Raw genomic sequence first — 24,698 nt, 5'->3', positions numbered from 1 at the left:
GCAACATTAATAAAAACTAAAAGATAATCTCATAATAATGAAACTTAAAGAAAGATCTACATGTTTTTTGTACTTATCTGGATAAAACACATCATGAATTCATCAGGTCTCTCATAGAGAATCTTCTTGCTTTTTAATCTGAAATAATACTTAATTAGATTACAGTAAAGGATATTGCGTATGTTAATCGACTGTGCCCAGAAATAGTTAAGGTCGCACGGGAGAAACGCATTTTTATAGGGGTATGGGGAAATGGCGCTGAAGTGGACGCACTTGTGTAAATTCATACTATACAAAGAATGAAAAGATGCGTCCGTTACGTACGATGCTAAAAGGTATATGCTTAACTTCAGAGATCGCGTAATTGAAAGTGCACTTCAGAATACGCTGCCTACAAGAGTAATCTACAATTATTCTATACAAGAAGACAAGATTACGTATACTTAATTAATAAAAGCCAAAAGGAATGTTTCATTGTACATGGGTGAGACGTGGAAATTATGGAGTCATTTGTCCCTAACCGCACAATTTTTACAAATTTACAGTCAGCTGCATAAGTAGCCGTACACATACTACACATTTGTACCTTATCGAACTCACAAACTGTCTATTCAAACATTGAAATTTGGTTGATGTAGGTAGTTTGACAAGGTACAAAAGTGTATAGCTACTTATGCAGCTGACCGTACGTGCGGATACACTATTTACTAGTAGGTAAATACTTAAAGTACTTATATGACAAAATACTATGTAATATAGCGTTATCACACTTATAAAATACGAAGCATAAATAATGTTTATTCACAGAAATGTACAAATTGCAAGCATTCACATTCACAATCCTCTTTCCGCAGCTTTCTATTGATTTTAGCAAATCAACTTTAGTACCTTCAGCTTCAAAAATATTTTGTAATTTACTTTCGTATTTTGTTGTGTCAAAAAGCATCTAGCTTAAAGTGTGTTTTTTAACAAAACTATCTCAGTATCTTTGAATTTTATCTACCATAAAAGATGATAACTAGTCGACACATCTAAACATGACTTATAACGACACCTGTCCTCGCTGCACGGGTCAATTATCGACGTCAATAAACTCGTCACCGCCACCAATCACCGCGTATTTATGGCGAATCTCGATAAAGTTACATACTTTTTTCTACGTCGATAACGGATTCGTGCCGCGGGCACTAAGAATGATTTTCATGGGTATGACTGATAGACTGATTTGGATGAATCTCAAACACGGCTGCTGACGGTGGGGATGTGAATGGGCTCGTCTCACTGGCTCTTCGGTTTGGTCCCCACGGCGCCGTCGGTGGTCGATAAGAACGCAAACTCAGCCTTCTTGGATGCGAATTGCATGAATTCATCTGCAAGATAAATATAATATGTTAGTTAGCGTTGATAGTCATATCAGCTTAACTGCGATATAATACACATGTTTTGTTGTAAGTAGTATGTAAGTGTGACGATGATAATATATGTATTAGGTTTATTTATTGTATATGTATGTAACTTATAGGTATATATTTATTATATATGTATTATATACAAGTATATTCTAGTGTTTATAGGTATTTTAACAAATTGTCTTTTTCCTCTCAGTCTTTCGCACTACCTATAACTTTCTCCACAACACCCAAGGTTAGCTGGAAGAGAATGCTGTTAGCATTAAGTTCGCCTATGTACATATTTAGTATTGTGCAATAAAGTATTTAATAATAATAGTCATCAAAGCTCTTCATATATATATATAATACGAATCACGTAGGGTAGATAAATACACTGGCACAGTGCGAAACATCCTCATGATCACTCATCACCGCACATGATGACTATGATGATCATGATGACTTGAGAATTTGCCGTATATTTATTTTAACACCATTTTTTCGGCGATAGGATCGGCTCGCTCTACTGACCTGTGAAAATCGTGCGTAATGTACGTAACGTTACGTTACGATAAAATGTAACAGGTCAGTCGCCGTCTTAATGGTAAGACTACCCTAGTTCATTGTGCTGCGAGGACGCAGAGTCTAATGGAACCATAAAAAATGTGTGCTGCGCCGACGCTACGAAGACGCCACGCAGTGCTATGCACCAATGGGGCCTCGTCCTAATGTACTGCAAAGTAACTTATCTCACCATAGTTGAGCGTCCCTCTCTCCTCCACGTCTGTTGGTGAATCGCGATATAATAATTTTATTGGCTTCAATAAACTCGTTAAATAAACGTTCCACCAATCACAGCGCCGTATTTATGGCAAATCGCGATATAGTAACATTTAGACACATCGATAGCGGATCCGTGCAGCGGGGATAGAGCACATATAGGACGTTATTTATGCCATCTATATATCTATCTAGAATTAAACAGTAAGTAAAGGTACCGTAGGTGAGTGTCCCTCTCTCCTCCACGTCAGCTTGCTGGAAGGTGTTGGCGGCGTCCTCCTGGCACAGCGCGAGGCACTTGCCCGCCGCCTCCACGAACTGCGCTTGCGTGAGGCGACCCGACCCCTAGTGGACTATACTACCCGGTGTCTTTAGACCAGTGAGGTTCTAAGGTCAGCATCTTTGGCTGCGTGTTGCCTGTTTTGCACACCATATCAGCCCTCATTGCACGGTTAAACGACACTATATCGCAATTCGCCATAAATAAGGCGGTGGGATAAGTGAAAAGATCATTAGACTAGTTTATCGACGTCGATAATATACAAATGCCACGGAGCCTACCGTCATGTCGGCGCTCTAGTATGGTATGCAAAACATGCATAACCGACCATAAATGTAAGAGCCGTATTTATGGCGAATGGCGATATAGTGACGTTTATCTACGTCCATAACAGTCCCGCGCAGCGGGTATAGAGCGCTGACATGACTATATTGACGTCAGGTTTACATAGAATGTAACTGGGTATATAGTAACTGTTAGTAAAGAGTGGTACCGTAGCTGAGTGTTCCTCTCTCCTCCACGTCAGCTTGCTGGAAGGTGTTGGCGGCGTCCTCCTGGCACAGCGCGAGGCACTTGCCCGCCGCCTCCACGAACTGCGCTTGGGTTAGCCGGCCTGAGCCGTTGGAGGAGTATAACTGGAAGGAGAAGTAGTTTGATAGGTTATAATATAAACAGTTTACAAAGCACGGATGACGACGTGAGGTCGCAAAAGTTTTCCGTCGCGCTCACTCTCTGGAGGTTTTCTTTTATGTAGAAAAGCATATTACGTAGATCGACAAAGTCTAACTTTAGTGATAGCTGGACGTGCAAGATAATGTACCTACAGCTCTTGTACCTGGGCACAAGCTAGCTCTACAGCTCTAGTAGCACGGGGCGCATTTAAGAAGTGACATAAGTTTTGCATGGCGCTCACTCACATCGCCCAGCCTCAAGAGCGAGTGCGATGGAGAACTTTTGTCACGTCTTAAATGCGCCCCGTACCAGCCTTACTATAGCCCTACCTACTAGATAAATACCTATGCTGTGCAACGGGTTCAAAATCTAAGAACCAACATTCGAAAAGCTCTTCGGGCTTCCTTAAATTTTTCATAATTGTTCAATTCAGGCTGTAATGACTTATGAAATGATGGTGATTTTTCATATGCTTCCTTTTTAGAGGCCACACGCGAAGACACACTCGTCAAACTTAACCCCCACTTTTTCGGCCATAATAATGTTAACCCTAAAGAGGACACTTACTTTATACGCATAAGCTAGCAAGTGAGAGAGCGGCTCGTGCTGCAGCGACAGGAAGGCGGCACACAGCAGGTAGTCGGGGAAGTAGACTAGCCCGCTCGACTTCTGAAACAAACGGCATTGCATAAATAATGGTAACTATAATGCAGAGAGAGTACTTTTTTGTTTGTAAGGGTATTGAAGGTACCACGGGCAATATTGTGGTATCAGGCACGACACTACAGTACCTATGGCTTGATATTCTGAGAGGAGCTTTTAGGTTATTCTCATATAAGTCGGTTCATTATGTAACTGGTTATCTACGTATCTTACAGTGAAGGAAAACATCGTGAGGTAACCTGCACATCAACAGTATGTTGCAAAACACTAGCCGAAACGGGGTGGCTTTATAAATTTATAGATAGCATTGCTCATTTGCTCATTCCAAAAAAGACGACGCCACTCGCGACCTATCACGTGAGTACAATTAATTATGTTAGTACAGCGAAGGGATACTTCGGGGATTACAGTCGTGATCATAATATAAGTCAATCATGGCCTAAATTAGCCCTATTACACTAGTGCAGATAGTACGCACCTGTTGGAATATCTGGTACAGGCGCGCGGCGTGGCTGGATGCGGGCTGGACGCCGAGCCTGCGTGTGAACTGAGCTGCGTCCACCCAGCGGTCCGCGCCCACAGAGCCGCAGATGTGCAGCTCTAGTTGAGACTTCTCCAGCCTGGAACATTTTGAAAGTTTTTATTAATAACAAATCTTTAAGTTTCAATCAAAGGGGAGAACTTTTAGAAAGTTTGTGATCTCACAACAGTCTGGAGTGTTTAACAATCTGCCTTGTCAATAGACAATGGCAATTCATCATTACAGCAGCATGAGACTATGCAATAAGTAGAAAACTTCATACTCACAATAAAAGGGGTTCCTAGTAACACAGGGGCACTAAACGGCACAAGAGACGCGGCTTTGATATAGTGAATAAACCTTTTTCCATCCCTTGTTTCGTGTTTTGCGGCGACTCGCTGAAGGCACTATTTTACGACAGTTGTTTCGCGAATAACACACATTGTCAGGACTTTTCAGCTAAATGGTTTAGAGCTGATAGTATCGTAAATGATGTATGACAGTAGTGTCATGTAGTGACTCCTACGTAACTCACCCTAGAGCCTGCCTAATCTGCTGCACCTCACGGCAGGCGGGTGCCGCGGGGATGCCCAGCTGCTTGGCCCGCGCTATGAGGCGGCAGTCGTCGTATGTGTAGTCTAGGACTGGCACGCCTAAAGCTCTGGAAGGGGAAGGAAATGACTTTTTATATTTTAAAGTAACCTTACAAATACTATAGTTAGTAAATTCACCTTCGAATCAATCCAGCTATAATAACACTCACACCATAAAAAAAAGAATTTAAGATTCTGCGTTAAAATAAGAATTGGTATCTTCAGAATCGACATCATTACCTGGTTTCGTTGATAATGCTATCAAACAGCACTAAGACCGAAACCAAATATATTTGTGGCAATATCTCCTGCTACAGTATCACTCACTTAGCCATAACATCTCTGACGTTCCTGGCATATAGCTTGGGATCCCTCTTCTCCTCTTCACTGGGGTGGTACACCGGCAGGAACTCGATCTCACACGCGCTGTGCACCTGGGTCAGCGTCAGCCATAGCAGCTTGAGGCTGGAAGAAGAAATGGTATGTTGATTTAGGTTTAAGTAGGACTCATACTGAGCTGAAAATAAATTCGTTACTAAATTGCGATGGGTACTTTCGATACCATAATTAATTGTGAATTTATACTGTCAGCTCGTAAATTTCACTGAACGACATACGCTTCTCGTAAGGAGTCCTCGGCCTTCCTCATACTACCAAGCTTGTCTAAGGTCATAGTTCCAGCGATGGCTGAAGAGCGGCCCATGAACATTGGCCCGTTCATAGGCTCACAATCGTATCCGTGCGACATAGCGCGCGCCAACGACATCGCACCTTCAAGAGGACATATAAATGCCTTCACCTTCACCAACATGAATTGAACTCTACACACATACACACAGGGTACAATAGCACTCACGCGCCAGGCCCCTCCCAGGTCCACGTGACGGTGTCCAGCGAGTTCGGGTAGCGGATGGTGACGGGCTGCACGGGCACGCCCGGGTAGAACCCGCCCGGCTTGAACGTGATGAGACAGGAGCGGTTCGTGCACGTGCCTTCGGGGAAGATTAGCACCTGGAATGAAGGATTATTTGATTTGAAATGTTTTTATTTGAATATAATTGGCAGATTGGTTGATGCATCGTCACATCAAAAATGCCGTGACGTATAAAGCCAAATAAGAATAAGGCTTGAAAGAAGAATATTGGTTAGTACATAATTATCGGGCCCTGCCTGGGATCCCCTAATCAGGGATACAGGGGACGAAGAGTAGATTTCCGATTCTGTGTCACGCTTTTGACTTCGTGCTAGCTCATGTTGAGGGCAAATGCCTCCTGCATTACAGTACAACATGCGGTTATTGTCCGCCCTCTCTTTCACTTGCCTGATACAGCCCACTTAGTACATAGTATCATGAAAATAGTGAACATCTACATATGTTGCATTCGGACCGCGTTCTATTACCGCAATAGACAAATAAAGGCCATATTATATTATATATATTTTTTCACAATAAGCATCTACTCATTTAACCGATGTATCTATTATAGATAGCGGTCATCACGATGGCCACTTGGTTATAATAACGTTTAGATAGTATACTTAATAGGCATGTACTTAACAAACAATCAATTACTTACGTAAAATATGATTGAAAAATAAGTGTCCACTTTTGTAACGAATTGCTTTCACTTGTTTCATACAACAACATCAAACTACTTATCGTTTGAAAATCGTTTTGCCGTTATGTGACTTAAAATATATATCTTTGCTAATAATGTAAAACAATGTTTCCATAACACTCAACCTGCACTCAACATAAAATATATTAGTAAGTATAGGCACAAATAACATTCCGAATAAAGAAGAATGACCAAATCTGACCCATGCCAGTGGGGTGGACTAGCCCTAAAACCCTTCCTTCATTATTGGAAGGAGACCCGTGCCCCAGTAGTGGGGACCTGATGGGTTGTGATGAACACACACTTACCTGTGGCCAGTCTTCCTTCGACGTGGCTCTGGCGATGATCTCCTTGATGGTGTTCTGTCGTGAGTTGGGGTCATCTCGCCACACGTACACCGGCTGCGTGTAGTTTATTAACTCTGGAATTGTTGCAGAGATATACAGATTAGAATACATACATTATGTAGTGGCCAGTTTAGGGGGTGTTTCTTTAAATATTACAAATTCGGAAGGCGAAAACCTCTTGATAGGCTGCGTTTAGTAAGGAAGGCTATCGACAGATGTCTATCGCAGTCAAGTGGCTTATAAATCCGTTAAATATCATTCTAAACACCTCCGTTAGAAGTTGTTTAAAGTTTTCACACACAGATATCAGCGCTATCAAAAACCTAACGCATAAGTAAGTACCTTAAATTAATACCTTGGTATACACACTGGTAAAACAGTAACCAAATTAATTCAAACTAACATTTCTATTTCTAACCTAGCGCATGCATTTCTTCTTAGATACTGTACACTCATTACACTGTACCTATAGCTATAGTATAACGTATAACATCGCAGAGAAAGCATGGCTATACACTCATTTATTCACATTACACAAAAAGCGTGACGCGACTACAAATGTAAATAAAAATATGTATAACTAAGAATTGCGCAGTGCAGTGCAAAGCCTTAAACATGCCATACATGTGTGATTCTAGCGATCGATGGTCAAAGTAATTGTAAAGGTGCGGCCACAGTGTTAGTCATTTTCGTATATTAGGCGGGAACCCAACTCGTGGTGTAATTCGAGTATAAATAGACACACGCTATTTTAGCAACTTTAGCAGCCCATGGCTAATTCGTCTCTCACTTTCTGTTGACAGACTGAAAGACAATATATAAGTGGGTACACCCGAGTCCGCGTTGTTCTACAGATGTATAGATGCAATATGAGCACTAGGTACACTTTATGTGAATAGAAAGTGGAATGTTTACGAAAGTACCTATGTACTTTACCTCAGTTTATTACTTTATTACCTAATTCTATGACTTTATTAGTTTTACTACATATTTCAATTTGTATTCTTATATCAGCATGGAGGGTAAAAGGAGTGCTGGAAGGAGAAGGAAGTCGTGGCTCCGAAAGTGATCAGGGAATGGACAAGAGAAAGAAAATAGTATACGGAGCTGACTGCCAACCTCCAATAGTGGAGAGGCACTTGAAGAAGAAAAAGATATCAGCATCCATAATTTAATTAGCGTACATGTACCTATTTAGAAACAAATTGTTTCACTAAACCTGATTTACGTTGTTGCTGCTGTTAAATTTTAAAACATATATGACCCTAGCGTACATACCTACAAGATTTCAGATGTTTTTATTGAAATATGGAAATATGTAGCTATTCCTATTAAGTCATCATCTTTACATCAGCAATATCTACCAATAGGCGCCCTATATAGTTACTACACACTTGAAGGTACAGTCAACAAAAAATATATTTCTCAAATTAAAATTCAGTTGAAAAACAACTATTAGATTATATACTCTGGCTACATGGTCATAAGATCTAGGAAATGGCAGCTCTTTGATTCAGCTTCAATCAATAGATTTTAATACGAATGCAAAGGGGAAAGTTGATACTGAATTATTTTGCTGACTGTACGTTCATGGAACTGACCATCATTATGGCTGTATGCGAGAGTCGTTAGTCTTGAAAGTAAAAATTAAGAACAATTTTGCACGTAAAATCTAAGCATAAGTTCTACGTAGGTAGCCAGTATTACCTAACAAACACAATACACAAGTTTTGAATACTTCATTTAAAAAATAGACAATAGTTCAAAGGTCCCACTTATTTTTAGCGGCATTGTAATAAATCTCTCGAGTTTTTATTGCAGATAATTTTAGCATTGACCGCCACTGTACTTTTTAATAATAATTTCAATGTATGGAATTAATAGAGGTAAATGTAACTTCGGTTATAAAAACAACTTAATTTGTCTTAAGTAGGTAGGTACCTATAAGTTAGTACTTACATATTTTAGCAATAAATTCCGGTAAAATATTGGTCGTATCATCAACCTGCTTTTTCAATTTCCAAGTCAAAAGAAAAGAATTGAAACTACTACGATGGTAAATTTTTTGTAGGTATCAAAAGGCGACTTGTATTTTTTGCCTTTAACAGGTCTATCAGGCAATATCAACCATAGAATATTATAATAACTTCATGACTTAGAATGCTGCCAAAATAACATTAGGGTGCATTACTAGTTTTAAGCTTGAATTTATATGTTCTTATGAATGCTGTGTTATGTACCTGTTGTGTGATGCCAATAAATAAATAAATAGAAATCGACTGTTGCAATGACGCGGTTGAGCCCACTCACAATGTCGTGCATTTACTCTGTCGTTCGCACTGCATCTCTCTCTACATACTGAACGGTAAAATCCCACTCAACATTAGATCAACACTTCTGTATGATCTGGAATCTCTAAAGAACAGATCTGTGTTCGCAACCAGAAGTACTTACGTACCTGAAGCTATTTTATTATTTGACTAAATTACGAGTGAAACTCAAACTCAAAATCTCTTCGCAAAGAAAACTTTATTAAATAAACACGGAACCTGCTCAAGTTGGTGTGTATTTTATCTACGAAATGTAAACTCATCGCGCTAACAGTAAAGGTAAACATTACGAGGCAACTGGCATAGCAGCAAAGCGGTTTAGTGACCATTCTCTTGCATAACTGTGTGCATGGAATTTGTCGTCGCCACAATAAGTATAATTCTATCGCTTTTAGTTATAAGACCGCCATTTTTGTATCTATGTTTATGTGTATACGAGTACACATAGATACAAAAATACGCCTTGTAACTTAACGACTTACTTTCTTATGTCTGTTCAAATAAAAAATATTCCATCTATCTATATATATTCAATTATTGGACTATAATTAAAGTACCTATTCATGTTACTCTCTCTAATGCGGTCTGACGGAAACCAGATGGTCCTAATGCTGACCAGACACAATTATGTTGCTGTGTCTTGTTTTCCTCATTGAGTTTAGTAAGAAGTACTTACTAACTACATTAAACTCAACGGTAGATGTACGAGTACCTAAATAGTGTGAATAAACTGTAGATAAATAGTGAAATGAAAAGAAATATTATTTTTATGCCTGTGAATTCCGCTTTCAAAATAAAGCTCTAAAGAAACAACTGTCAGTAAAAAACAATCACAAAACTGATTCTCGAAACAAGCTATAGTTACTAACTGTTAATTAATCGATTAGACCTACTTTATCATGTCTAAAAGCCATATCCTATACTCGATTACAATTACCCACACATGAGTGACTGTTCACACCGGGTGGCCGACCAAAGAGTTAGTTAATAACTGTTTACGATTGAATGAGACTAAAAGCTTGTCAATCAACGGTGCTTTCGCGGTTTTGCTACCAATCTTTTTCGATATTGTGTGTTGTTGCAACGAATGATTATAATCATAGCTTAATGGACTGTGCTTAACTCTGTGGAGATGGTGATGGATCCTATCATCCTAAGTAACATAGATTTAGCACATCTGGATGTGTGAACCCACCAATCCGCAGTGGACCAGCGTGGTGGGAAATGGTCTAATATAAGAATGCAGTTTAAACCTTAAGGTTGCACAAAGGTTCCATTCGAGAGAGCCAGGTGCAGGATACAATAAAGTAGGTATGTTATAAAATCTGAAACCAGTTAGCTGACCTTACTAGCTGTACCAAAACCGCAGCAATGTCCTACTCAAAATAAGGTTTCAAGTTCAAGGTCAAAGAAACTGGTTTACCAACATAACCAATGGCATGACATAATATGTAGGTATAGACTTTCGTGATCGACCAGACCTTCGATTAGATTAGGTTTAGGTATTTAGATGTGTACTAAGGCCTAGTTTCTGTGGCTGAAAACCTGAAGGTGTTGCAAAGCGTTTATATGGATTCTCGCGACTTCTACTTATGTAGTGTAATGTTATTTAGTAGGTAAGTGCTTCTATTTATCTTTTTGGTCTGTTTTTTTTTAAACGGTAGTGAATATAATAAATAATACCTACTTACTTATGTTTAAAAATAAAACTGAAAGTTAATTGATTCTCTCTTCCTACTTCCTTTAACTTTTAAAGCACTCAGTTTTTGTTCCGGATTTTAATTATATTGTTGAAGGTGAATTTCTGTAATTTTAAAATCATACTTAAGTAATTAATTAGGGTTTAAATGATGGTTGTGTAAGGGTCAATGAACCTATAATAAATAAACATTGGATTAAGTTTCATATAGGATCTTAAGTAATTAATAAATCATTTTTAATCAGTTTATTATTGGAAAAGTAATCGTATAGGTAGTACCTATAGAGTGCAGTAAAGTTTTACTGTATGTTTTATACTTAACTAGCTGTTCCCGCAAGCTTCGCTTCGCCATAAAAAGTTTTCCCGTGGGAATTCCGGGATAAAAAGTAGCCTATGTTCTTTCCCAGGGTCTAGACCATTTGTGTACCAAATTTCATTCAAATCCGTTTAGTAGTTTTGGCGTGAAAGACTAACAGACAGACAGACACAGTTACTTTCGCATTTATAATATTAGTTTTAGGATGTATAATTAATTAGTTTCTAGGTACGTTGTTTGCAATTCACGTTAGAAGATTGGTACATTATTATATGGTGAACAAGAGAAATATTTCATTAGAAAATCTTCTTGACCCCATCAAATGCCATCAACACAAAAGCATTGTATGCAAGTACGTATCTATTATCTTTAGTAGGTATATAATGAATTCGAAACTTCTTTGAATCATTCTTAGTTATTATAATAAAGGTCAGATGCGTTTACGACATTGTATCCAAATAAAAATAGTCTTTAAAAAAACTGTAGGTACAGTAGGTATATTAGTTAAACCTCAAATTGTATTCTATTATAGAGTAATGCGAGAAAATACTCAAAAGTCATGCGTGAACAGTGAAGACTGAACATACCGACTATTCAACTCAGCCCAACAATGGGCCAAAGAAAACGCATTATCAATGGCTTTTGTATGAATTCATTATCACTTCGAAGTGTTAGAGATTGTATGTGATGTTATTAATGACGGAATAGGTAAGCACTATACCAAGAATACCGAATTGTGAGAACACTGCTGTACTTGTAAGCTCATCGTAAGTGGAAAATAAATAGCTATAGAAAGCCTATAGAAATTTTAATCTAAAAATGGTGGTCCTCTTGATAACCTTTGGAATACTTTGGATGGACTATAAAATATGCGATATATTTTATAATTTAGGTTACATATAGTTACCTACATAATAAAATATCTCTATCTGCAACTGCTTCTATGGTCTAATATAGTAGAAGATCTGTTTCAACTTTACTTCCTGCAAGCATATGACTGATCTCAACAAAATAGGTGTAGCACTTACTTAAATGTTCATGGAGTTTGTAATTTAGTTCAAAACAAAATCGCAGTATATTCACCTTCAAAACATATGTAGGTATGAACGACAATAGCAAGGCTTTCGCTATGGATAATGATGACTGACAAACTGACAACCCACAGCCTTGTCGAAATAATATTATGCACTTGCACTACCAAAACATGAATTTAGCATAGTACCGTCAATGTCAGTAATTCTCGAAGTTAATTTGCAAGTAGGTAACAAATAAAGACATAATGCAATTCACGATTTAAAGCTCAAGAGTGTAAATTAATTCTGCAACGTAGGCAGAATCACGTACTTAAGTGTTATTGTACAGGCACTTATCTATTCAAGCATAAAATTTCGAAAAACGGCCTATGTACGCCTTGTGTGGTTACGTTTACGCACGCAACATACGCCTTTTTAATTTCACGCTACGCTTTCACTTTAATTCCAAACATTGTTAGTACCTTAGGCCCGGGTCTCCTATTTACTCCGTAGGTCGCGTCAAGTGTCACCGCCGTAGACCGCGTCACAATGCTCATTATGTCTACGCGCCAACGTCGGCGTGTGAGGGAGACCGCATCAGTACATTTCTATAGTGAGCATCATGACGCGGCCTACGGCGTGACGCTGGACGCGATCTACGGCGTAAATAGGAGACCAAGGCCTTAGTAATATTGTTAGTAACGTCAACCCAAAACACCAAACAAAACTCATTCCGCCACCACCTGTTATTAGGTATTATTAGATTAGATTAGACATGCACAGAGCACCCTCAACCCAGCCAAACCACCACCGATAAACCAAAACAATCTGAAACTAACTTCCGACATAGTTATCCATGCTTTCCTTCCGCACGATAACTGAGGACATCCTAGTGGCATAGACTATGCAACTGTCGAGGAACGACGAGTGTGGGGCTACCACGAGTATCGGGGCTTCGCTGCGGGAGGCCTGTCTGCCTCGCACCGAGATCGCCATGCCCCCGGCTAGGTATGACATCTTACCGATGAAACATATGAGCGGTTTGAGAGACCTGCGAGCAGAGAATCGCACTTTAGAAATGGGGTAAGAAGAAGCTATTACTAAACCTTAGGTGGACAGATGGCCTTTGATAGATAGCCAGTAGTGGTGGTCGTGGTGGATAGAGGTAGTGAGTGTGGATAGAGTTGTTGCAGTGTTGTTTTCTCCATAGGAGAGAGTCTATATCCAGAAGAGATTATTGGCTGATGATGATGTGAGTAAAAATCGACCAGTGGTTGATCTGACATTCCTATAACATAGACTGATAAATCGTGCAGTGTTTCAAAAGGATATAGTAGAATGTAACTTTGGACACTCTAGTTACGTAGAATAACAAGGTTTAATCTATGACTAGAATTTTACTGTTTATCGTAGAGTTAGAAGAATGATTTTTTCAAAACTATAGATTTTACCTATGCATATCGTAAAAAAAGGGAAGGACATACAATATAATACGTAAGTATAAGTACGTATAATATAACGTAACAATATCAATTAAATACATAGATATACCTTTACTAGGTATACAACAAAAATGCCGGCATCGTAGTAATTGCCTCTATTATTCATTCAAAATGAAATTACCTCCTATCTCCAACAAACTTTTACAGTTAGTTCAAGCTAACAGCTGAGTAACACGAATTATGTAAGACCATTTTACGTACACTGTACAGTGTACACTTATACTTAACGAATAAAGTTTCCTAAATCAGTAAGTTTACCTATTTTAATTGGATAACTTTTATAGCTTTATTAAACTATTTAAAAATGCGCAGAAATACCATCTAAAAAGTTTTTATGTAATTACATTATGTATTGTATGTGATAGTAGGTGGAGGTGGTGTACAAATTCTATGTTGTGAACAGACTAGGAAAAATGTACTCGTACGTAGCTCGAGTACATAGCTCGCAACTCATAGCTATAAGCGAGGCCTTTTATTCGCGGTTCAGTGTATTTAAAGAACGCCAAGTTTTATTATAGCAGCCACGCAAACCGCTTTTGTATGCGGTATACGGTATACCTAACCTAGCCTAACCTATGTAGAACAACATAAGTAAGTATAAAAAAGAAAGTGGTACCTTCCTAAGTATGTTACGTGTATTTATGTAATTATGCAAATAATAGCACTACACTATGTAGAGTGAAGCAACACACTTCAAATGGTAGAGATTTTGATATTACCACGTTATCAATTTCTAGTTAGAATCGAAGATCCTAACCTGAAATAGGTAGGTAGGTACTTATGAAAATATATCAACATACGTAGCCGTATACATTCGTATAATTTATTTATAAACATGTTAACTTCATCATTTAAGTTGAATATTTTTTTATGTTTAACTTTTTGTAATGTTAGATGTTCCTATCCAGGACATTAAAAAGTTGTTGAGATAAACTCTTGACCATCATCAAAACTTCTGCTCCCGGTTAAACTTAATTTAAGTCGGTTAATCCTAACCTTATCTTCACATCACTCGTAACCTTATCCGTAATATACCTAATTTAATACCAACAAAGAGTTTTATATAGTACTTATAGAAGAACATAATAAGTAGGTATCATATTCACCAATAAAATGATGTAACTTACAGACTTCCTGAATAACAAGTAAAAAATACAAGCAAAAATCGTACAGAAATAAACTTGATCAAGAATCATCGCTTCCTTATGTCTACGTAAATTCGCAAAAACGTGCAAAATTTAAATGCATAATATGCAAATAGTGGATCACTGCTAACGAGCTACTAACTACAAAAATAATACTTATTACTTACATCATAAATTTGTGTTCCTATTCCTAGCTTATTAGGTGTTCTTCCTAGTTTCTAACACAATATACAAAAACAAAAAAAAAACATAGAAGCAACTAACCAATAGATATTTGCTTACTTGCTTACCTTTTATTTATGCACAATTACCAGGGGCGTATTTACCCTAGGGCTAAAAGGGCTACAGCCCGGGGTGGAAGGCGCCGAAGGGCGGCCCAGGGGCGGCCGGCAGGCCGCCCTTGGGCTTTAGGTTAGAGGAGTAAAAAAGTACAGAACAATATTTTAGGACGTAAGCCTAGAACGGCCCTGAGCCATCTTTCCAAATGTTGATTTCATGTCTTAAGAAATATTATTTAAATTATGAGAGCCGCCTTCCTTTTTTTTGCTGAACCGGTCGGTGAATAGTCTATTTTTTTAGAGTAAATGCTCCATAGTCAGGGGGGCGGTACCTACCACAGTCGCATAGGTTGGTACCAACAGTATAGTCCCACTTGCAAAGATTGTCCTTGCAGCAGCCTACCTCTGCTCGCAACCGATTTAGTGTATTCGAAATGTGCCAGGGGAGACTGATGGGAGCAAGAATCCTGAGGTAGGAAAGGATCCTGAGGCTTCTTTTCTTCCCAGAGCCTTAGCCTTGCGTTTTGTGGGTTTTCATCCGTTAAGGACACCTCACTATTTAGGAACGCTTTGCGGCTCTTAAGGCGGGAAGGTGCTGCAGTATGTGAGTAAAGTGTATGTCTGGAGTCTTTGTTTGCCCTTCTCAACAGAACATGCCACTTTTCGCCGTATGCTAGGGGGTGCTATCCCAGCCAGAGAGTAGACTTTGTAGAGCGGTGTCGGTTTGAGGCATCCCGTTACTATACGAACTGTGTCGTTAAGAGCAAAATCTACTTCTCTAGCATGCGCGGACCTTGCCCATATCATCATCAGGCAATAATCATCCAAGGAGCGCCACAACACTCGGTCCTCGGCCTTCCTCATCCAACCAATACCGGCTCCAAAGGTCGTCAGTCCAGCGGGCAGGAGGGCGTCCCACGCTGCGTTTGCCTCGTTCGTGGTCTGCACTCGAGAACTCGTCTACCCCAACGGTTATCGGTACTTTGGCAGATATGACCAGCCCACTGCCACTTCAGCTTGCTTATTTTTGTTGTCCTCTGACAGATAACCTCATTTCTGATATGATGCAGCAGAGAAACCCCAAGCATAGCTGTCTCCATAGCAAGCTGAGCGACTTTAAATCGGTAGACCAGTCCTACCGTCAGTGTCCACGTCTCTGCACCATACGTCATCACTGTCAGGACGCACTGGTTGAAGACTTTTGTCTTCTGGCTCTGAGGAATGGAAATCTTACCCATATAGGGCAGGCAAATTCGGCTGAGAAGCAGAGTGCTAAGTTACTTATTCGTAGAACTTGCGGAGAGGCGCCCCAGCTGGTAGACGTAAGCCGTCGCAGAAGGTTGTTTCGGGAGCTTTTCATCTTGGTGTTTTGGAAGTGAGTTTTGTACGTGAGAGATCTATCCAGGGTCACTTTGAGGTATTTTGGTGACGAGCAGTGCTGGATTTTTTAAGTATGAAAGCCGGCCTCTTCTTTTCTGAACCGGTGCCGGTGGAATAATCATATTTTTTTCAACCTCTGTATTTTTTTACGGAAATCTAAAGAAAAAAAAATTGCCTCACTCAGTTGCCAAAGTTTATTTCTAAACGTTCTAAAATGTTCTCGTCTATCCAGAAAAATCTTTATTTTTTCGGAAGATATTATTATCTATGTAAATGTATCACCACAATGTTCTTATACATATTATGTAGGTCGGTAGGTACTAGGTACTATACACATACTAGACTGCTCTTTTTTTTTTAACCGACTTCGAAAAAAGGATGAGGTTCTCAATTCGTCTGTATGTATGTATTTTTTATGTATGTTCATCGATTACTCAGCCATTTATGGACCGATTTTGAAAATTCTTTTTTTGATGTATTGGGTTGAGCTCAGGGGTGGTCCCATTTTTTTCAGAATTTTATTCCACCCCCAAGGGTAAAACAAAAAAACAAGGTAAAGGTGTAAAACAGGGGTATAAATTTCCGTTTTAAGCACTTATCAACCGATTCTAATGAAATTTAGAACGTAAATATAGTTCTTATAACAAAAAAAGTATCATGGTGACCTTGAGCTGATCTGATGATGGAAACGGACGGCAGTCAAGGGAACTCCTCAACGGTATATAGCAACTACCTCGTGTTTAGGCTTGAATGATGCGTATTGAGAAGTAGGACTTATTGGTGTCATTTGCATCTTACTTTTGACTAGCCAGACATTGTGAAACAGGGGCTTAATGTACCTACTTACTTATATCTACTTATACACCTACCTAGCTTACTCAAATATACACACATTCCACACATACACACATACACACATACACACATACACACAACACAACACAACACAACCCATCCTAGTTAATATACCTCGCGTTCGTGACTGAGGTCACAACACTAAGGGCCAGCTGAAAACCAGCGCTGTGGCCTCTCTGGCCATAGCACACGCTGAGCTGGTGCCTTTTTGACGCTCTGGACAGCAACCTTGTTTGTTTATATTGTATTATTTTGTGTTTTTTCTTATATATTTTTTGTTGTATTCTTTTGTTCTTTTTGTTTCTGTTTTTATTGTTCAGTGCGTCAAATAAATGTTTCTTTCTTTCTTTCTTTCTTTCTTTCTTTTGATTGATAATTATTGCAAATAATCTAAAAATAATAAAATAAAATAATAATTAAAAAAAAATAAAAAAACCGACTTCAAAAAACCACCAAAAAGTAAGAAATAATTTAAGGTTAAAACCAATCTTAGGTGGCAGTACCTGCTTAGGTCTATTTGTACTATCACCTAGGATTGGTCTAAACCTTAAATTATTTCTTACTTTTTGGTGGTTTTTTAAAGTCGGTTTTTTATTTTTTCTTTCATTCCTTGATGGGGCGGAAAACTACAGGAGCCCAGGGCGCGCAATCTTTAAATACGCCCCTGACAATTACTGTCATTCATATACACACACACATACACGCACTCACGCCTTGTACTAATGTACTCCCTTGCGGGGAGTATTATTATACTTTTTTTTAAATCTAGCTTATCTGGTAACTGGACAACCAAATCCATAAATAATTAATGAGAAAATATTCAAACGTCATAACAACGTGACTTTAATTTGCAAAAAGTTCCGTTGACACTATTGTGGGAATTCTGTTCAAATAGATACACACTCTAACCTAAATTCAAAGCTCTTGAACGTTAAAATGAACAATACCATTCATAGTAAAATTATAATTAGCATACATATCGTCATACAGATGAAATAACTTATATTAAAGAAATCGTAAAATAATTGGAAACTAAGCTATAAATACTTAAATTCAGCGGTCTAGTGACCAGACTCCTACGCAAGCTCTACAAACAAGCCAAACGCCAACTCAACCACATACGTCCTATAAACGGTATCTTCGCTGTATCAGCCCTGGCGACCACGCTGGGCGCGCCCAGACAGACTATCGCCACCGCGTCGAAGAACGACGAGTGGGGGGCTATCACCAGCACCGGGGCTTCCCGGGAGCTGCCCACCATGTTCTTCTTCCCCTTGATCTTCACCCGGTGGAAACCAGACGCGAGGACCACAAGCCGCACGCACCATAGGATGGAGTGGCGAAGCTTGCTGTGGAGTGTGGAGAGCGCCTGTGTCAAAATACGTGGCAATATGTCGCCATGCCTGGACTGGATTGGAATCTACCAGGCGCCATTTTTATGCTTTGTACTTGTAATGAAAGTACGTAAGAGTATTGTGTTGAAATGAGGTTGTTAGCTGTTTAGGAATAGCTCATTTTGTGATCAATCTGAATACAGTTTGGTTTTGATTACTTTGCTAATTGAGCTTTCTCGGTTGATTGGCAAATACCTAGTACCTAGTTTAGTGCCAATTTCTCCATTCTCGGTTAGAGCATAACCAGGGAGTAGTGGTTAACTTTTGACACATCTGTCATGAATTTTATATGGAGATGACGTTTAATTTATAAATCAATCCCTGTCGGTTAGATAACCGAGAATGGTGAAATTGGCACTTAATCTACACTATGAAACGGCGATAAGTAAATCGTTATTGTAAAATTTTCTAGTAAGGTAGGTACGCATCTAGTTTTAATAACAATCTCAACTTGGTAGTACAAATACCCAAGCAAGAGAACACAGGTTACAGTGATGTGTAAATAGTGTAGGTACTATGTATAGTCAGCTTCATTAGTATCTATAACTTAATGATCACTATGTTATCATACTCACAAACCGCCTATTTATTTGAAATCAAAATTTACAGTTGGTTAGTTTGACAAGGTGTAAAAGTTTATAGCTACTACGAACTACTTCGTAGATAGATAGATACTTATGTAGCTAACCGTACTATCTTTGTGACGCCCTTCCATCCATTGCAATTTGTTTTCGACGCCTCAGAAAGTCGCGTTAGTTTGCTAGGCTGACTGGGCAATGTTAGGGAATCCTTACTCTAACATAATATCCATTGAAATTAGCTGGCGAATATAATAACGATCATTTATCTAATAAAAAAATAAGACTATTAGGCTTCTAACTTAAAATCATCGTTATCTTTCTCCACATGATTAAAAACAACAACAATAGGTAGCAAAAAAAACAAGAATGCTAAAATAAACACATCTCTAAAAGTTGAATGACCAGTAAAAATGAGACAGTAGGTCAACAGATCTTTGACGCAAAACTGGCATACATACGAACATAACCGTTACTAGATACTGCTGACTCATTCATAAATTATCACCCTATAACTTACTGTTGTCTTCAGATTTTAAGCGATTTATGACTAAAGTTTATCTCTGCGGGCGAAGTTATAAAGTGTTACTTTCTAGGCTTTCTAGATGGTTGACCTGAGTACCGCTAGGCGGCCGCTGGCTGCACATAGGTACCTAATAAAAACATCTTCATGTGAATCGTTGTTTATTGCCTCGACACTGAGTTGTGAAATATTTATCTGCAGTGTTATATTCTTCTTACATTGTTGGATATTTCTGCAACTTAGGTGTAATGTGTTCATGTGTGTAACTCTGTAATCTCTGTACCTCCTATACACATTCAGCTACCTTATCAGAATGTCTATGTAGATAGATAGCCTACTAATTAATATACTTATAAGTAAGAATAATGATGAATTTATAGTGATGAATAAGATAAGTAGGTACTTAGTTAATTCGTTAGTGATCTGGATAAGTATAAGAAACGAAATAATCTTTTAGTTTTAGACCTAATTCATAACTACATTAGACTTTTAGATAACTATATAAACTAACTGATGTCCATTGACATATATATTACTAGCGTAAGGACAGGGCCTCCCACTAAAAAAAATGGCACCCGCGCGTTGGCCCTAAAATCGTAATTTTAGGGCCAACGCTCCTCAGTCGACAGTTGTCTGTGGCCGAGAGATGGTCTTGTGAATCTTGTGATAAATATGTAGTTGTGTTCTGAAAGGCTGCAAAAACCATTATACGAAGGTCAAAAAGAAACACCGAATATCGTATCATCGGTAATTACCATTAAATTAAGTAATAAACACATTATAAAGTGATAATTATTTTACTACCAAAGTCTACAATGGCCGCGCGCTGTAACCTTGTGCGGACGTCATTTTTTGTTGACTATCCCCCGAGAACATTTTCTTGTTGCACACACTTACGTTATGGAGCGTGATTTTTAGTCCATTTGTACGGGACGCTCTACAGGTCTACAGCCCAAAACAGTTTTAATTTTAGTAGTTGGATTTGTCTTAAATGATTGATATGGCGCCTGTAAATAATAAAACAATGTCCGGGATGGTAAATTATTAACGCACGTACAAGGTTACGTCGTCAAGATAGTTGCTAGGCACTGACATAGTTCAAAAAAATTATGACAGATAAAAGTTATTTTGCTTGTATGAAGAAGGTTTGAGTAAAATGTTCTGAAGGGCCTATCCTTCCTTTTGAAATCATTGCTGATGTCATTATTATTAAATTAATTTTAATACCTATATAAACTGACTGAAAGTAAATTAAAACAAGTAAAACTTACATAAAACTCCGCCATTTATAGCAGGTACTTAAGTACCTATCCTATTTCATTAAAACCAAAACGTAGTTATTCAAAACCAACAACACCATTGATAAGAATCAGAAAAATCAAAAGAGAAAGAGATAAAGAAAAACAAAGGGAAAAAATATTTTAAAAAAGGCGCACACGCAAATCGATTAGGGCTTCCCTATTAAAACCGGTTATTACCGAAATTTGCCAAAATCAGATATATTTTTTTATATATCCTTATTAGTAACTATTATTATTTTTTATTATACTGTAGTATTATTCTTATGTGTACGGCTATGCCATAGTTTAGTGTGTTGAAATTGTACCAACTTGTACATTATAATTTTTTAATAGAGTAGACTCTAAAAGACTCTAATATTCATAGATATTAAGTACGCCTAATGTATAGTACGTATTACTGTTTGTAGAGAAAGCATGAAGATGTCAATTATTAGCAGACACCGTGTCCAATCGATGTCAACATTAGCCTGGCTTCACTGCTCTACGGCCTCGGCGGAATCACGGAACGTCATCAAGGTCAGAGACCGGGAAAAAGACATGGTACCTATGTATCCGCCCAAACGTGACCTATTTATTTGCGTTCGCTTTTTAAATCTCACAATAAAATATAAAATGATGTATGGTAAGTAGTTATGTAAATTCGTATTATCTTGTTTTTTTCAATTGGTTATTACTATAATACGTAGGTACGACTAATATTATAATTTGCTAATGAAATAAACTGAATGTTAATGAACAAAAAAAAACTGGGGCAAAGACGATTATTTTTGAAGACCGTGTCACATTCAGTAATGAAAAGCCGTAGCCTTCATGGTAAATCAGTCATACCGATGTTCTAAACTTGAAAACCTAAAGCCTAACAAAGGCATAACCTTCAATGTTTTTCAATGGGTAGGTAGGTACCTATCGAATCTATTCTTTACTATTTTACACCTGCCTTTGCTTACACTGCTTCTTTGAAAGCTTCTATTCATGTGATTTTCAAATGAAATAGGTAGGGAGTTACTGTTGAATTTCTATTATTTTTTTGAACTTAATTAGTTTTTTCAAGTTTTCCGTTATAGGCACCATATATTATTTAATTATAGCATACCTTCTCCATCCTGTCATAGGTGCTCTTCTGAGATCATCTTCAGTTAGACCATAAAGTCCTATACACGCCAGGAACCACGCTGTGACGATCAAGTAACATATAACTATTACTCGAAAAGGCAACAATATTATGGTGAATATGGCGGTCTGTAACAAAGAAAATACAACATTTAATTTACGGTTAATTTAATTGTCACTGTCGTATCGTAAAAAAAATGGTTTTACATTTCATCAATTTCATAATTATTTTATAACATTATGTTTATTTTAAAAATTTTGCTACACCAAGACTTAGAGGACTAGTTAAATATAAATATGTAAATAGTTAACATTTTTTACAGAATCTAAGCAAGCTACAAGTCCTTTACAGTGCACGAGATAAAGTTTCTATTAGTTTTGGTAGGTACCTACTACAGTGTTGGTAAACCATTTGTGAGGTAAGTGCCGTGCTACTTATTGTAATCTCAACATGTCTCATGATGAAACTGTGATGGTTTTATTGCAGTCACTCACTGCTTAGACCAATATTTCGCTTATTGTGCCATGCACTACTCGGTACTATAAGTTCATAGGTATTTTAACCTAGTTAAGATTTTTATAAAATATCTTCTCATTGCAATATTTGCTTAATACATTAAGCAAGAAGATAATTTTGGTACTTACTGACTATTGTCTACAACAACTATCTGAAGACTACTAAATGTTTTCGGTACTGATACGATGTTATTATAAAACCATACTCTTCCGAGGTACATAAGTACAACATTAAATCATCTATGCCAGAGAAGAAGCAGATGAAAGAGACAAAGCGATGACATGCAATAGAAATTAAATAATACCACTTTTTTAATTGAATTCGGGGCTTACATTATAATTTATATGGTACCAACCTATATGAGAATTATAACTCCAAAATTGTGTATACAAACACTGCTTTCAGTTTCATATATTTATTTGGTGATAGGTTTTTTTAGCCCTAAGTGTATGTAAACTGTATCTTTGATTTATAAGTAGGTACCTTATGTTAGTACAGTTTATGAATAAAATATAAAAAATAAACATCATCCTAATTTCAAATTAATAAGTCAAACTGTATTGTTTAAATAAGTATATTTTTTCATGATAATTTTTTTTTTATCTAAGAATATTGTAACAAGTTATTACTATAAATATTCATTGTTTTGATAGTTAGGTATTTAATTATAACAATAGGTATAGTGCGACAAACTTATCTTTTCCGGTGAGAGCGAACTCAATTGATCCATGTCTCATAACTTACCTATGAATTAAATATTCATATACTTAGATTATTAGTAAACTGCAAGGTTGAATTACCCCTACAGGCTATAGAACAGATAAGTTTGTGGCATAATGTTTTACAATGCACATGACATTTTTATGGCGCCCAACAAGGGACACATTATACCTACTTAATAAGCAATTAGGATCTTTGGAAAACGTTAAGTATAATGCATTAAATACTACTGCAGCATCGTTTTTATTTTTTTACCTGCGTGTAAGCAGGTAAATTAATAATCTATGGGAATACTACTTGAATGTCTTTTTTTTATATAATTAAAATAAGAAAAAGTAGGTAGGTACCTGCTTTAGTACCAACATAATTAAAATAATTATTCAAATATGGAAGTCGGTAGGTTTGATGTAGGATGTGAGATAAAATATTGTGTAAACACTGAAAATCTATCTATCATTGTCAAAAAATAGATGGATAATACCCTAATATATTTTTTTATATAGGAACCTGGGCAAAGTTACCTAATCCTGCAATTATCTCGATGTCTTCGCTTATTTTATCAAAATTATAATATTCATATTATTATGTTCCCAAAAACTGTACCTTTATTTTGTCATATGTGTTATCTAATTCCAATTTGTGGACGAAGGGGTTCAATATTTCGGCGCGCATGCCGTCGGATGTGAAAGCGCCACTGCCGGTCTCACTATGCATTTTACCATTCATTTTCACACAGAAGTGAAAGATTTGGTTGACCCATTAAATTACAGCACACTTTAAACACATAACATTTTCATCGGAACACATAATTACTAAGTATTCACTTCACGTTTTTTAACAATCTGCGACGTGTTTACATCCAAATAAAAAATGCGCCACATCAATACGTTTACATAGCACACTCGTCTGAGCTAAACTAACCGCAATATTGAAAGGGAGAGAGTTGTAGTTTATACCGTTCATTTTAATGCAATCGTATAGGTCAGCATCATTTGACAGCTGTTCGTTAACGCTGTGAATGCGTTCTTTAAGTAAATTATGTATTCGGGTTCTACCAAGATTCTACAATATTATATTCTTTATAAGAAGAAAGTGTTTTAATTTTAATTTACACCACATTTATAAAATAAACAAAAAAGTTTCGGTTTTTTGTTAAGATCAAAAGGACATCA

The 24,698-nt window shown here is 37.5% G+C and overlaps 1 protein-coding gene across 1 annotated transcript; it reads right to left on the bottom strand.

Moving 5' to 3' along the window:
* Window positions 1–206: 206 nt before the first annotated feature.
* Window positions 207–24,698, bottom strand: LOC105394921 (lysophosphatidylcholine acyltransferase). The gene is made up of 11 exons (XM_048631681.1): window positions 24,130–24,698; window positions 22,273–22,418; window positions 18,506–18,732; window positions 6,827–6,939; window positions 5,756–5,910; window positions 5,227–5,364; window positions 4,842–4,967; window positions 4,265–4,406; window positions 3,691–3,792; window positions 2,945–3,086; window positions 207–1,370 (listed from the first exon to the last, which is right to left on the bottom strand). The coding sequence occupies exons 1-11, from the start codon at window positions 24,250–24,252 to the stop codon at window positions 1,279–1,281; spliced, it is 1,506 nt and encodes a 501-aa protein (XP_048487638.1). The 5' UTR covers window positions 24,253–24,698; the 3' UTR covers window positions 207–1,278.

The sequence above is a fragment of the Plutella xylostella genome, chromosome 29 (assembly GCF_932276165.1).
Source record: "Plutella xylostella chromosome 29, ilPluXylo3.1, whole genome shotgun sequence".
Classification (NCBI taxonomy): domain Eukaryota; kingdom Metazoa; phylum Arthropoda; class Insecta; order Lepidoptera; family Plutellidae; genus Plutella; species Plutella xylostella.
Note: the sequence above shows the minus strand (reverse complement) of the source record. Positions and strands in the feature narration are given on the sequence as shown.